General features: G+C 39.1%; 1 protein-coding gene across 1 annotated transcript in view; it reads left to right on the forward strand.

Annotated features, from left to right (window-relative positions):
• Positions 1–16857, forward strand: part of AMPH (amphiphysin) — a 390964-nt gene that overhangs the window by 278178 nt on the left and 95929 nt on the right. The window contains exons 6-7 of the mRNA XM_007950088.1: positions 5109–5216; positions 7758–7843. Coding sequence (XP_007948279.1) covers positions 5109–5216; positions 7758–7843 — 194 coding nt within the window. The remainder of the gene's footprint in view (positions 1–5108; positions 5217–7757; positions 7844–16857) is intronic.

Genomic DNA, 16857 nt, shown 5'->3' on the forward strand with positions numbered 1-16857 from the left:
ACAAATATGGATCTCTTCCAGTCAGTTGGCCAGGTAGCTGTCTTCTAAATCTCTTGGCATAACCGAGTGAGTGTCTCCAATGGGGCATCCGTTTGTTGGAATATCTCAATGGGTATTCCATTAATTCCTGGAGCCTTGTTCTTCGCCAATTCTTTCATTGCAGCTCCGACTTCCTCCTTCAGTACCATTAGTTCTAGATCATATGGCACTTCGTGAAATGGATGAACATCAATCAGTTCCTTTTGGTACAGTGATTCTGTGTATTCCTGCCATCTTCTCTTGATGTTTCCTGCATTGTTCAATATTTTGCCCATAGAATCTCTCAGTATTGCAATTCGAGGCTTAAAGTTTTTCTTCAATTCTTTTATCATGAGAAATGCTGAGCGTGTTCTTCCCTTTTGGTTTTCAAACTCCAGGTCTTTGCACATTTCATTATAGTAATTGGTTTTGTTGGCTTGAGCTGCTCTTTGAAATCTTCTGTTCAGCTCCTTTGTCTTGTCATTTCTTCCATTGTCTTTAGCTTCTCTCCACTCAAGGGCAAGTTTCAGAGTCTCTTCTGTCGTCCATTTTGGTCTTCTTTTCTCGTCTTTTTAGTGATCTCTTGCTTCATGGATAATGCTTTTGATATCCTCCCACAATAACTTATAGCACTGGGCAAATTGGCTGCAAAGGACCTCTTTCAAGTGCTAAAGAGCAAAGATGTCTCCTTGAGGACTAAGGTACACCTGACACAAGCCATGGTATTTTCAGTTGCCTCATACGCATGTGAGAGCTGGAAAATGAATAAGGAGGACCGAAGAAGAGTTGATGCTTTTGAGCTGTGGTGTTGGTGAAGAATGCTGGAAGTACTGTGGACTGCTAAAAGAACTAACAGGTCTGTCCTGGAGGAAGTGCAGCCAGAATGCTCCCTGGAGGCAAGATTGACCAGACTTCGTCTCACATACTTTGGTCATGTTGTTAGAAGGGACCATTCCCTGGAGAAGGATGTCATGCTTGGTAAGGTGGAGGGTTGATGAAAGAGGGGAAGGCCCTCAATGAGGTGAATTGACACAGTGGCAGCGGCGATGGGCTAAAGTGTAGCAGGAATCATGGAGCTGGCACAGGACCAGGTGGTGTTTCATTCTGCTGTGAATAGGGTCGCTATGAGTCAGAGATGACTCGATGGCACTTAACAACAACAAAAAGAAAACAACAAATTAATTGTGGCAAGGGTATGGAGAGATTGGAACCCTCACACACTGCTTCTTGGACTGTACAATGCTGCAACCACTTCCTTAAAAGTTGAAAATATAAATACCATATAATCCAGCAATCCCACTACTAGGTGTATATCCTAAAGAATTAAGAGCCATGACATGAGCAGATATATTTTCATTGCAGTAATATTGACAGTATCCAGAAGATGAAAACAACCTAAGTATCCATGAATGGATAAATGCATAAACAAACTATGGTATATTCACACAATGAAATCTTACGTAACAGTGAAGAATAATGATGAGCCTCATAACTTGGATGAACTTAGAGGACATTATGTTGAATGAAATTACTCAATCACAGAAGGATAAATATTATATGAGATTACTACTTGAAAAAGTCAAAAGATTTACACAGAGCAAGAATATTTATTTTAAGGTTACCAAGGGTAAGAGGGGAAAGAAGGGTAATTCACTAACTAGAGCGTAGAGACATATTAACTTGGGTGAAGGGAAAGGCAATATTCAGTAAAGGGAATGTCAATAGAAAATGATCAGAGCAAAAGAATCTCTGAGAGAAGCATATGAGTTGAAGGCAACAAAGGTAAATACTATTACATACGTAATCCTGAGATAACAGTAATACCAGTAACCTATGAGTATATAAGTAGACACACACTCAAGCTGAACAGTGGCAGAAAAGTAAATGGGACTACAACCACAAATATGTGTAGGTTTGACAGAGGATGTTTCTTCATGTGTATTTAGATGTGCTATGAATACATCCATGAGCCTAGTAGGTCATATACAGGGTGCAAAGTTATGAAAACTTCTTAGCCATGACCAAACACCTTGAGGGAATGAATCATTGGGCTTGAGGGCTTAGGACCATTGTCTCAAGAGATACTAAGGTCAATTGGCATAACATAGTCCACAAAGACAATGTTCTACATTTTACTTTGGTGAGTAGTGACTGCAATTTTAAAATTTTGTGAGTGGCCATCTAAGGTGCAACTATTGGTCTCTCCCTGTCTGGAGAAAAGAAGAATGAATGGATTCAAAGAAGCAAGGAAACAATAAATTCAGAAGATTAATGGACCACTCAAACCCAGCCTCTATGACCCTGAGACCAGATATAGATGGTTCTAGTTCTACCACTGTTGACAGTTCTGAAAGGGATCACAATAGGACATCCTGGATAGAGTGGGAGAGAAATGTGGAATGAAACTCAAAATCAAAATTTTTATGGGTACATAAAATAGACCAGTTGTACTGGTCTGAAAGAGACTGATGGAACTCCTAAGACTATGGCCCTTAGACACTCTTCAAGCCTGGAACTGAATTCACCCCCATGACTCAACTTTTAGCTGAACAATACACAGACCTATAAAACCCACTGCCATCGAGTTGGATACGACTCGTAGCGACCCCTCCTTGGGTTTCCAAGGCAGTATCACTGCAGAGGTAGATTACCCAACCTTCCTTCCCAGGAGTGGCTGGTGGGTTTGAACCGTCAACCTTCTGGTTAGCAGTCAAATACCTTAGGCACTATGCTATCGGAGCTCCTAGACAGACCTTTGAGTTGAACAGCAACATCAGGGAAATAAACACCTCTTAGAACAATCAAACATACGTGATCAAAAGGGCAGCATTTGCCCAGAGACAACAAAGCTCAGAAGACAGGAAGGAGTAATAATAATATTAATAATAATAATTTTTTATTTGGGTTTTGGTGAAGATTTACTTCAACTTAGGTTCCCATTCAACAATTTCTACATAATGTGTTCAGTGACATTGATTACATTCTTCATAATGTGTGAACATTCTCATTATTTTTCTTCTGATTGGTCCATTTCCCTTTAACTGTTTTCCATACCTCCTTACATTCTTTTCTTTTTTAAAAAAGTAATTGTTGACCATGCAACCCCCTTGGGGTTTCTGAGATGGTAAATCTTTACAGAAGTAGATTATCCAGTCTTCCTTTCACAGAGTGGCTGGTGGATCTGAACTACCAACCTTCTGGTTAGCAGTCAAATGCCTTAGGTACTACACCACCAGTGCTCTTTTTGATCTCATGTAGGTGATTTCTTTAAAGGAACACAGTACATACGTTAGTAGTCATTGTGGGAACCAATTTGTTATTTAGATAAAAGTTAAATTTTAGTTCAAGGTCTGAAGAGTATCTCAGTGCTTTAGTCTCAGGAGTTCTGGTGATGTAGTGCCTAAGGCATTTGACTGCTAACCAGAAGGCTGGTGGTTCAAACTCCCCCAGCCACTCCTTTTTTCAGAGTTCCTTGTTTCGTTGATTAATACTTGAAAGCATCATTCTCTCTGGTCCCAAAGTCAGCTCATTCTTTCTGCTGTGGGTCATATTGCCCTTATTGTTGCTTTCCTGTAGTTTCTGCTCAGAAATAGATTTTGATAAGAACTAGATGTTAGTTGTTAGGGGGTTTTTTGGTTAGCCTATTTTCAGGAGTACCAAACTGGAACTTGTAATAAGAATCAAACATTAATCATTATAGGGTTGGGTGGTTAGCTCTTTCCAGAAGTGTACATTCCTTTTTGCTGAGGATGTTCATTATAAGATTTGATTTTATTAACCCTTCACTAAAGACATTTCTTAGGAAGTAAATATGTTTTATAGAATTATTATTAGGGTCAGTTGGTGTTAGAATTATAAACCAAATCCTAATATTAAAAAAAAAAAAAAGAAGAACAACCACCAGCCTTCTGGTTAACAGTCGAATGCCTTAGGCACTATGCCAACAGAGCTCTCTAAATCCTAATATAGCTTTTCACTATCTTCAGAATGGAACATTTAAAAGTTTATAATGGAAGCAACTAAGAAAGTATTGGTTTACTCACTTACTTCAAAAGAATTTTGAGTTTTTCAAACTTGACTCCCTATGATTTGCCTTGTTGTCAGAAGGATTGAAAGCTGTAGTCTGGCATCTAGGAGTCATTTTAAAACTGAGTAGAATCAAAACTCAGCCCTTCATTCTGTCTGTCATCTTGGTTGAAGGCAGATGGGTGGACATGATAACTGGGTTCCTTGAAAGATGAGCTGAATTGAGGCCCATTCCTCCATCCTGTTCATTCTTATTCCCATCTTGGTTAAGACAGATGGGCGGGCATGATAACTTCTGAATGGGGACTCAGTTCCTCACCCTGTCTATCACCTTGATTGGGGGCAGATGGGCAGGCATGATAGGTTCCTTGGGAGCTGAGTTGAATTGAGGCTCAATTCACACATCCTCTCTGTCATTATCCCCCACCTTAGTTGGAAACAGGTGAATAGGTATGTTAATGTATTTCCTTAAAGTTATTTTTCAGAAAACAATTTGAAATCAACTTTGATCTGCAGACATGCTCAGTGAGGCAAACAGCAACAGAGTTGCTAGGAACTGACATCTTCCCTTCTGCCCAACTTCCAGTCAGCTGATGACAGGAAGTTGGTGTGACTCACTCTGTGCAAAACACACTGCATTAAAAATTGACTGTCCCTTTTAAACCAAAGTGAAGGAAGCCTCAGCTAATCCCCACTAATTCATGTCCAAATTCCTGAAATTTTTATGAGTATGAGTAAGCCCTTCTCCTGAACTTTACAAAAAGTGTATCCCAACCTCCACTCAGGGAGTCAGATTTCAATACCGGCCCCCCATCTCCTTGCATTGCCACTTTGCAATAAATAATTTTCTCTCTTCTTAATCACTCTGTGTGTAAACTAGTTTGGCTTGATTGTCACTAGGCAGGGACCCATGTTAGGTCCTCCTTCAGTTTTTCTACTGAAATTATAGTCTTTATCTTCAGTCAATGTCTATAACTGTGCCAGACAAGGAAAGCATGTTGCCAGTCAAAAAGAGCCTCTATGACTGTGTGTCTTTCTTAGTGCATGTATTTCTCTGCTGGCAGAATCGAATTGCAAAGCGGAGCAGGAAGCTTGTGGATTATGACAGTGCCCGCCACCATCTAGAAGCTTTGCAGAGCGCCAAAAGGAAGGATGAGAGTCGGATCTCTAAGGTAAGGATTAATGTAATTTTATTCCACTGTTGACATCCCCTCCATGTTCTATAATCCCTAGCAACTTTGTTTTTTAAAATTAAATATCCATTTTTTAAAGGAAATTGGAATCAGGACAGATTTAAGCTGGTACATGGTGCTTGTCAACTGCTTTTCATAAGCTTTTTAATTAATAATAAGGTTTTTCTTATTATTATAGGGTTTGTATAGGTGGCACCAACTCATATATTTTGGTCATAAAAGACTTCGGCCCCCAACAATATTGCAGGATCAAAAAAGTCAAAAAAGTGCCTGCACTTTATGTGGTTGTAGACCATACTAAATGCTAAAATGCAAATGCAGGTGGGATATTAAGTTTGAAGATCTCAGGCATAAGTTATGTTCTCTGAGGTTTTAGACATGTGCTAAAAACTCAAAACCAGACTCACAGCCGTTGAGTAGATTCTGGCTCATAGCGACCCCCATTGAGTTTCCAAGGCTGTAAATCTTTATGGAAGTAGGTTTCCCCATCTTCCTTCTGCAGAGTGGCTGATGGGTTTGAACCACTGACTTTCTGAGAGTTGCATAATATTCATTTTCCTTCAGAAAAGCATATCAGTAGCTTTTACCATATATTTATATCCGTGACTTAGAAGTGCCAACTCACTGAAGTTACCTACTAACTACTCCCTCTGCTTTTAATATTTTGTCCTTCTATATGCTTATACAGGAACCCTAGTGCCACAGTGGTTAAATGCTCAGTTGCTAACAGGTCAGCAGTTGGAACTCACCAGCTGCTCCATAGGAGAAGGATACGGCAGTCTGCTCCTGTAAAGATGACAACCTTGGAAGCCCTATAGGGCAATTCTACTCTGTCCTATAGGGTTGCTATGAGTTGGAATTTACTCACTAGCAAATCAACTCAATGGCAGTGGGATTTTGGTATATGCTTCCACACCCTATATTGTCTTTCTACGTCACATATCTAGACACATTTCTCCACTGCTTAAATCATTTAATGGTCCCCATTGTTTGTAAAGTAGCTCTGGTGGCACTGTGGTTAAAGCATTGTACTGCTAGCCAAAAGGTCAGCAATTTGAACCCACTAGGCACTCCATGGGAGTCTGGTAGCATAGTGCCTAAGGCACTTGACTGCTAACCAGAAAGCTGGCGGTTCAAACCCACCAGCCACTCCTCGGAAAGGAAGTTGGGCAATCTACCTCCGTAGTGACACTGCCTCGGCAACCCAAGGAGGGGTCGCTATGAGTTGCGTCCAACTCAATGGCATATAACAACAATAACAACAGACACTCCTTGGGAGAAAAATGAGGCAGTCTGCTTCAGTAAAGATTTACAGCCTTAGAAACCCTATGGGACAGTTCTACTCTGTCCTAAAGCATTGCTGTGAGTTGGAATCAACTTGATGGAAGTGGGTTTGGTTTGGATTGCCTGTAAAAAAAAAAAACTAAATTTGTTAGCACGCCATATGAGGCCTTCACAGTTTGTTTATAGCTCACTTATTCACCCTTATCAACTTTCAAGTTTTCTTCCCCTTTCTGTCCTTCACCTGTACATGTTCCCCAACCTCTAGCTTCTATGACTTACACATAACAAAAGCTACCATTCACAGAAGGGTCTCATAGATGCCAGGCACCATGTTCAACAATTCATCTGCATCAACTCAAAAACCAAATCCACTGCTGTTGAGTTGATTCTGACTTATAGCAATCCTGTAGGACAGGTAGAACTGCCCCATTAGATTTTTGAGGCTATAATCTTTTCAGAAGCAGAGTGCCCCATTTTGCATGGAGAGTGGTTGGTGTGTTTGAACTGCCAGTCATTTGGTTTGCTGGTGAACCCTTGACCACTGCACCACCTGGTCTCCTTTTATCTGCATTACCTTTTCAAAAGCTTGTGAGGTAGTCATTAATATCTCTATTTCAGGGATGAAGTATCTGAGGTATAGAAACATAAAGCAATCTGACAAGGTCACACAGCTAGTACTTTAGAATTCCAATCCAAAGCACTCCACCATTAAGTATTTTAATGCCTTCTCCACCTCCTTCTTTAGTAAACACTTGCAGATTCTTCAGTTTTCAGTTAAAATATCACCTACTCTCAGGAACCATCTATGTTCTCTGAACCATCTTCCCCAATAGTGTGCTGAGTACAGATAATAAGTCCCTCTGTTGTAGCAGTAATGTAATGTATCATCTAGTAATGTAATTATTTAGATTTCCCCACTAGACAGAGAGTTTCCTTAGGGGAGCATTCATACTCAGTATCCAGGAAGTTAACACATGTTTATACTATGAATGAATTAACCTCTAACTGCAAGAGTAACCATTGTAATCAATGAAGTGTTTCTATTTTAATGAGTCTGAATTTTTCATTTTTTTAATTGAAAAAATAATGTGGATTTTAACTAGACATATTTTCTCCTTACCAAAATGCTTCCAGGCTGTCATAAAGCTAAACATTGTTGTATATAGAATTTACTTTTGTTTTTAGGTGATTTTTTTTTTAATTTTAGTAGAAACAAATGTTATGTGTCATTTCTAGGCAGAAGAGGAATTTCAGAAAGCACAGAAAGTTTTTGAAGAGTTTAATGTTGACTTACAAGAAGAGTTGCCATCATTATGGTCAAGGTAAAGACCTTTCTGTGTGGATTATGTATGACCCTTTTAGAAATTCAAGGACAATGAGTATTCCTGTGATGCTTCAACGCTATCCATTGGAACTGTTCTGTATCCACCCTTTCCAATATTGTAGCCACTAGCCACATGTGGCTCCTGAGCACTTGAAATGTGACTACTCTGATTAAGGAACTCAATTTTTTAATTTAGTTTATTCATTTCTAATTTAATCTTTATTATTTCTTTCTTCTACTGGCTTTAGGTTTAATTAGTCTTTTTATTCCCAGTGTCTTGAAGTTAGGCTACTGATTTTGAGATTGCTCTTCTTTTTTAACATGTGCATTTATAGCTATAACTTTCCCTGTAAGCATATATATGTATACATTTTTGTTCATCTCAAAGTATTTTCTTGTTTCGTTTGTGATTTCCCCTTTGACTCATTAATTGTTGTAAAGTGATTTGCTTAGTTTTCATATATTTGTGAATTTCCCAAATTTATTTATATTACTGTTTTCTAATTTCAATCCGTTGTGGTCAAGAATATACTTGGTATGATTTTGGTCTTCTAAAATTCATTGAGGCTTGTTTTGTGACCCAACATAGGACCTATCTTGGAAAGTATTTCGTGTGACTTAAGAAGAAGGTATATTCTATTTTGTTAGATGAAGTGTTCTATAGATGTCTATTAGATCTAGTTGGTTTATAGTGTTGTTCAAGTCTTCTTATTTCTTGTTGCTCTTCTATGCATTCAAAAAAGTGAGTTACTAAACTCATCAACTATTATTGTTGAATTGTCTATTTCTCCCTTCACTTCTGTCAGTTTTTGCTTCATGTATTTTAGGGTTCTGTTGCTAGGTGCATATATGTTTATAATTACATATAATGATGGATGAATCATTTTTCCAATTTTTCTCTTAAAGTCTATTTTATCTGGTGGTAGTATAGCCACTTCAACTGTCTCTAGTTACTGTTCTCATGGTCTGTCTTTCCCACCCTTTTACTTTCCACTGATTTGTGTCTTTGAATCTAAAGTATGTATTTTATACATAGCATACAGTTGAATCATGAGGTTTTTTTTTTTTTTTTCCCTTCATTTTTCCTGGATCTCTGCCCTTTGATTGGAGTTTTTAGTCCATTTCCCTTTAATGTAATTATTGATAAGGTAGGGTATGTCTACCATTTTGCTAATTGTTTTCAATATGTCTTATGTCTTTTTTTTTTTCCTCTATCCCTCCATTACTATTTTCTTTGTGTTAAATAGATATCTTCTCGTATGCCATTCTAGTTCTTTTACTGTATATTTTGAAATTTTCTTAGTGGCTGACCTGAGTCCTTAGGGGTTAACCTAAAAATAATCTAATTTAGATTATTACTAATTTAATTGAAGTAGCATTCATAAACTTTATTTTAAAATAGTTCCATTCTCTCCTTGCCCCTTTGTACTATTATTGTCATACAAATTATACCTTTCTATATTATAAGTCCAATCCCATAGTTTTATAATTATTATTTCATGTAGTTGTTTCTCAGATCATATAGGAGAAAGAATATTTACAAACGAAAATATATTTATATTATCTTTGGTTTCTGGCATGTTAGCTGAGTCTGGTAAGAATCAAAGGAGTCAAGTAGACAAGAAGTGAATGTGACAGAGGGAAGCATACTAGGCAAATAGCACAGCATGTGCAAAAGCATTGACTCTGGAAACATTCTGGTTTGTTGCTGGCTGAAAGTCCCATGTAGCTGGCTTGTTATGAGCAAAGAAGAGGGTGGTTTGAGATTAGAAGTACAGATCATGCTAGATCCAGTGGTACCTCATTGGACATTATAAGGAGTTGAGATTTTATTCTGAGCTCAAGGGATACCACTGAGTATTTAGAAAATAATTGACATAATCTACTTTATGTAATTAAAAGGTCATTTGATTGCTGTGTGGACAGTATATTAAATGGGAAAGATTAGAAGCTGGAAGAGAAACTATTGGAGCAGTCTAGGTGGAAAATGAAGTTGCTTTGAGTTAAGATTTTGGCAATAAAAATGAAGAGAAGTGATTATTTGACACACTTTGTAGGTGGAATTGACAGGACTTGGTGATTGATTGGATGCAGAAGAAAGAAGTTGATAATGGGGACCCCCAGGTTTGCAGCTTTAGCAAGTAGTACATGTTATCGTTGTTATGTGCCATTGAGTTGGACCTGACTCATGGTGACCCCTCCTTGGGTTGCCAAGGCAATATCACTACGGAAGTAGATTGCCCAACCTTCCTTCCGAGGAGTGGCTGGTGGGTTTGAACCACCAGCCTTCTGGTTACCAGTCAAGTGCCTTAGGCACTAGGCTACCAGAGCTCCTAAGTAGTACATAGTAGTCATATTTTCTAAGGTTAAGCAGGCTGGGAGTGGGAGCATATTTGGTGAGAGAAGGAGAAGATTTTGATCTTTAGAGGGGTGAGATTTAATATTCCTTGACAATTCCAATAGAGATGGGCAATTGAAAGTGGCATATGAGCCTCTGGTTTGGAAGAGAAGTCTGGAACAGAGATATAAAATTGGAAGTTGTCATCTTACAGATGTTATTCAAACAATGGGAATGGATGAGAGACCCCTTAGGCGGAGAATGTGAAGAGAAGGGAAATAAATTCCAGGACTATGCCTTGAGGAATAACCCAATTTATGTGTTAGTACAGGAAGAATAGATAGAAGAAGAGGTTGGGAAGGAACAACCGCAAGTTAATTGGACAACCAGGGAGTGTGACATCATAGAAATGAAAAATCCAGAGATCATATCTATTGATTAATACTCAGATTCCAGTAAGAGGAAGACTGAAAAGGATCCTCTGGTTTTGGGCAACATGGGACTTTTGATGACTTTGACAAGAGCTGTTTCAGTGAGTGGTGGAGATGGAAGCCTGATTGGAGTATATTGAAGAGGAAATGAGAGGTGAGAATTTGGAAGCAGCATACCTAGTCAACTATTTAAAAATTTAGGATTTATAAGGGAACAGAAAAATGAAGTACTGTGTAGAGAAAGAAATGGGTTCAATTTTAAAAGAGGAAATACTAGAGTATGTTTTGCTATTCTAAAGCACTCTTCTCAGTGCTAGGAATCCTGTGCTGAAGCTTTATGTTTTCTTGAAACTTACATTAAAGGAGGAAGAAGGGCAATTGCCAAGAAAATAAATCAATAATAATCAGCCAATGAATTCAATTCAGAAAACAAAACAAGATAATTTAGTGTAGTGATGCAAGATAGTTGTAAATACTTTAGATTGGATGGTTAGGGAAATTTTCTGTTAAAGATTTAGAGAATATTGAGGAAAAGAAAGTTTGGGGCAAATACTGAGATCTAATATGCTGAATTTGAAGAATTTCTAGGGAGTCCATAAGGTTATGTCTAGTTAGGTATTAGGCGCTCTGGTGGCATAGTGCTTAAGGCATTTGACTGCTAACCAGAAGGCTGGTGGTTCAAACCCACCAGCCATTCCTCAGAAGGAAGATTGGCAATCTACTTCTGTAGCGATACTGCCTTGGAAATCCAAGGAGGGGTCACTATGAGTCATATCCAACTTGATGGCAGTGAGTTTGTTTGTTTGTTTGTTTGTTTGTTTTAGTTTTAGTTTTAGTTTTAGTTAGGTATTGAGCTAACTAGATGTGGAACACAAAAGAAAAGTTTAGGAGTCATTACCACATGGGTGGTAGCTGATGCCAGCACAGTTGTTAATGATATTAGTGTTGTTGTTGTTGTTGTTGTTATGTGCCGTTGAGGCAGACCCGACTCATAGCGACCCCTCCTTGGGTTTCCGAGGCAGTATCACTATGGAAGTAGATTACCCAACCTTCCTTCCAAGGAGTGGCTGGTGGATTTGAACCACCAGCCTTCTGGTTAGCAGTCAAGTGCCTTAGGCACTACGCTAGCAGAGCTTAGTAGTTAGATCAAATGGCAAAATGAGACCAAAGACAGAACCTTAAAGAACACCAACATTTAAGCAGTATGCAGAGAAGATGAAGCTATGGAAGAGACTAAGAAAACATAATGAGAGATGTAGGAGATGTGGAAGCGAGAAATAATCTCAAAAGCCAAGAATGGAGAGCATTTTAAAAATAAGGGAATAGCATTTACGTTGGAGAAGTCAGGTAGATAAAGACTAAAAATGCATTGCCTTTGAAAAAAAGTAGGTTGTTTGTGAACTATCTCCCAGAGATCTCTCAATAGATGGTGGGTTCAGATGATAAATTACAGACATCGAAAACTGTGGAAGATGAGGATAGTGAACGTCATGTATTATTTCAAGGATCCTGTCTATCATGGGCATGAGGAATATTAGGCAGCAGGTATGGGAGGATGATGAGGCAGAGGAAGCCTTTTTAAAACAACTGCTGTCAGTTTGTGAAGATGACAGAGGCAATAGCAAAGTAGAATTGTTTGGGATTAAATAGATGTAGGGTAAATAGGGGAGAAAGACAGGAGTAAGGTATTGTCAGGCTACCCTGAGAATGTTGAAGGATATGCCATAGGGCCTTAAGCATGATAAAACAAGATGTTAAGCTGGAAGGAGGAGGTCTGGTAGCATAAGAGCTCCTAAGCTACTAAATACTAAGGCACTTAGTGCCTAAGGCACTTGACTGCTGACCTGAAGGCTGGCGGTTCAAACCCACCAGCTACTCCTTGGAAGGAAGATAGGGCAATCTACTTCTGTAGTGATACTGCCTCGGAAACCCAAGGAGGGGTCACTATGAGTCTAGTCCGACTTGACGGCACATAACAACAAGCTGGAAGGGATCGACAGTCTGAAAGAAAAGAGTGATCTCAGACAGATTTAAAGCAAAAGCCAGCAGGGGAGATGGAAATGAATGAATGAGGTGTCTTGTGGCCTACAATTAGCTCAGTGGATGAGCCATTGGTTGTTCCCATTTCTGAGGCAGAGCAGTTGTGAGTGATGGCAAGATCAAGGGTGTGCTGAGGTAAGTCACTGCAGAATAGGGGTGTAAGTAAGGCTTCTGGAGTCATAGGGGTGAGCAAGTTCTGCTTGTATAATTATTTAGATCTTGAGATATCTATTAGTGTTTGAATTTGGTGAAGGAGAGAGAGGGAAATGAAGAGACAGTTGTCATTGTGGACAGTGAATAGAGTGGGGCAGGGGGCTGGGAGGTGGATGGATGATATGGGAAGAGTTTGATTGTGCCTGAATAAATCTTTGAGAAGAGGGTGCAAATGAGCTTAGAGGAGCCTAAGCTAAAAGAAAACTTTAATTTCTCACACCCCATTTCCCAAAGTAAGTGAGGCATGGCAGAACACCTTTTTCTGCTGCAGGGCCTCCTGCAAAGCAATGACCCCTGGGAGAGGAAGGTTTCCCTTAGGACAAAGCAGAGGAGAGAGTGTTCCGTCCTGGAAACTTGCTGTGGTGAGCTCAGCTGTCGATCTTTTCCACTGTTCTGAGAACAAAGAAACATCTTAATAAAGAAATTAAATTGGTTTTGACAGCTAATCAGAAGGGGATTGCCAATGCCTCCAGGAAGTCCTTTGGGGAAAATGATAGTGTCTCAGAATCCCTTGTTTGTGAAGAACTTGTGAAATGAAACCTCCTGAGCAGATAATAGCAGAATGCAGAGCAAGCCTGGTACTCTCTGTGGATGTATATTTCATGGCTAGTGACATGAATCTTTTTACAGGCCAGGGTTACAGTCAGAAAATGCCCTTCCAGGGAAATGAATGTCGTTTGTTCATTCATTTGTTCTTCTTCCTTCATAGAATATTAACTTTATACCTTTTATAGTCTAGACATTATGTTTGGTGCTGGGACTCTGTTCTCGTTAACTGCCCTTGAGCTGGTACAGCTCATGACAACACCCCCACCCCCACCCCCCACCCCCCGTGCCATGAATATCAATGAAATATGGTCCAATCCTGCACCACTTTCATGATTGTGGGTTTGCTTGACACCATTGGAGCAGCCATTCTGTCAGTCCATCTCACTGAGGGTTTGCCTTATTCACTGGCCCTCCACTTTACCAAACATAATGTCCTTCTCTAGCAGTCAGTCCCTCCTGATAATGCATCCAAAGTAAGCATATCAGAGACTAAGACTGTGATTCATAGGGTTTCGTTGGCTAATTTTTGGAAGGAGATTACCAGACCTTTCTTCCTATTAATGTCTTAGTCTGGAAGTTCTGTTGAAACCTGTCCACCATGGGTGACCCTGCAAGTATTTGAAATACCAATATTAGATTTTATATATTAGAGAAAATCAGTATATGATAAATTTCAACACAAATATTAAATAATTTTTTTCTAAAGGAATATACCCCAGTTGATTTAATTTTTTAATTCTAAAAAGAAACTAAGAATATTAGAAAATTAAAGATATTTGTTTAGTCATTCTAAAAAAAATCTTTCTTTCTGGTACCAAAGAATAAAATCACCAGGGGCACTAATAATTGATATAAACAAGTTATTTCTGTAAATCAGAAAACAAAATTTATAGATTGTATGTATGTATGTATGTATGTATGTATATATGTATGTATGTATTGGCTAAATGTATCCAGGGTTCAATATATTTCATAGAAAAGTCCTTATAAATCAAAAAGAAAAAAACCCAAACAAAACACTAAAAAATAGGCAAAAAATATGAGTAGGTGATTCACAAAAGAAGAAATACAAATAGAAAATAAATAAATGAAAAGAAAGTGTTGTTAACTTTAATCAAAAGAACGTAAATTTAAAAGTCAGTGGAATGCTAGCTTTAAAAGAATGTAAATTTAACAGCCTAGGAGATACTAACTTTTGCCAAAAGTTCTATCTAAAGTAATAATTTTAATAAATAGCCTGCCTTTGTGGGAGCAGTTTGGCAGTCCAGAGCAAATCCTTCTACTGTCTTTGCCTTTGACCCAGCATTTATATATCAAGAAACTTGTAAAGAAATGATAAAAATGTATATAATGTTTTATGTCATAGAGATTTGTTAGAAATTTATCATAGTGAGAAATCAACTAAGAACCAAAAACACCTATCACCCAACTTTATCTCTCCACTTCCCACCTTTGACTTTAATCTGACATTTTTCAGGGCAAGTGAGTCTTCTTGAGCAGATTCTCACAGCTAAACAGGGCTGTGTTCCTCTCCTCTTGGTTCCTTTAGCCATTACTGTCCATATCCACTCATTTTTTTTTTTTTTATTGTGATTTGGGTGAAAGTTCGCAAATTCACTTTCCATACAGAAGTTCACACACACATTGTCTCATGACATTGACTACGATTTACCCCAATGCAACAGTTCCCCACCCACTTCCTCCTGATAGTTACCACTTCCCTGTGTCCATCCCTCCATGCATTCCTGCCCCCTGAACTATCTCCTTGTGCATGAGCAGCCCTTCTTTCTTCCATGATTGTTTTCTCCAAGGAGTGTATCAATCTCAGGTAAATGTTCAACTCATATGCCTATCTTCTGTTTGTCTGGAAGCCACAGGTGTGGGTTCAATTCCAGACATGAAGGGCAGCTAGGGGCCATAGTCTCAGTGGTTCACTAGGCTCTATCAGACCAGCAAACCTGCCCCCACCCCTTTTTCTTCCCAAATGATTTTGACTTTTGTTCCACATTGTTCTCCCTCTTTATCCAGGATCTCCTACATAGATCCCCCTCTGAGTGGTTAACAGTGGTAGCTGGGCACCATCTAGTTCTTTTGGTCTCATAGTCGTATAGGCTGAGGATTGCATGGTGTACCAGCAGTGAGGTCTAATTGTTTCCATGAATCTTTGGTTTTCATCATTCTTCTTTGCTCTGGATGAGGAGAGACCCATCATTGCATCTAGATGGCTGCTTGCAAGCTTTCAAGATCCCAGTCGCCACTGGCCAAAGTAGGAGGTGGCACAATGTTTTGTATAGTACATTATGCCAATTGAGCTTGATGTCCCTTGTGACTATGGTCCTGAGTCCATTGGTTCAACTACTCGGTCCCTCTGGGTAGCTGCCTGTGACCAAGAAGTGACTACAAACTTGTCCCTTGTCAGCTCTACTATACATCTGGGAATTCTTACAGAACTTACAAATACACTTGTAGAACCATTGTCTGCCAGCCTTATACATGGTCTTGAGTACACTCCCTGGTGTACAGACATACCTAATAATTCATCCTGTCCACCCATCTGTCCACCCATATACCGGTGTTTGCCTTCACCGACAACGCAGTAATGTATGTCCAAAAGGGTTCATCTTTGTTGTCTGCACCTCCCATGTACCTCTCTACGTCTTCCTCTTCCTCAATGCCACCAGGTTGATCACTCACATTTGGTACATTGCCCTTCTCTTCACCCAAATCAATACTTATCTCTACCTACCTAATAATGTTCCCTCCCCTCCCCTCCCACCCTTGGTAACCAACAAAGAAAATTTCCTTCTGTAGATAAGCCTTTCCTTGACTTTTACAATAATGGACTAATACAGTATTTGTTCTTCTGTGATTGATTTATTTCCCTCAGCATAATGTCCTCCAAGTTCATCCACATTTTGCAATGTTTTGCAGATTCTATGTTATTCTTTAGGGTTGCATAGTATTCCATTGTGTGTATGTACCATAGTTTGATTATCCATTCCTCAGTTGATGGACACCTAGGTTTTTTCCAACTTTTTGCTATTGTAAATAGTGCTGCGATGAACATGGATATTCATATGTCTGTTCTTGTCATGGCTTTCACTTCTTTAAGATATATACCCAGTAATGGAATGGCTAGGTCAAATGGTATGTCTCTTTCCATCTTTTTAAGGAATCACCGTACTGTTTTCCACATTGGTTGTACCATTTCACAGTCCCACCAGCAGTGTAGGAGAGTCCCAATCTCTCCACATGCTTACTGGCATTTGTTATTTTCTGTCTTGTTGAACTTTGCTGCTAGTGGTGGGGCAAGATGATATCTCGTTGTTGTTTTGATTTGAATCTCTCTAATGGCTAATGGGGAGCTCTGGTAACATAGTGGCTAAGACACTTGCCTGCTAACCAGACGGCTGGTGGTTCAAACCCACCAGCCACTCCTCG

Source organism: Orycteropus afer, unplaced genomic scaffold, assembly GCF_000298275.1.
Source record: "Orycteropus afer afer isolate SDZICR_OR568_19922 unplaced genomic scaffold, OryAfe1.0 scaffold00263, whole genome shotgun sequence".
Taxonomy (NCBI): domain Eukaryota; kingdom Metazoa; phylum Chordata; class Mammalia; order Tubulidentata; family Orycteropodidae; genus Orycteropus; species Orycteropus afer.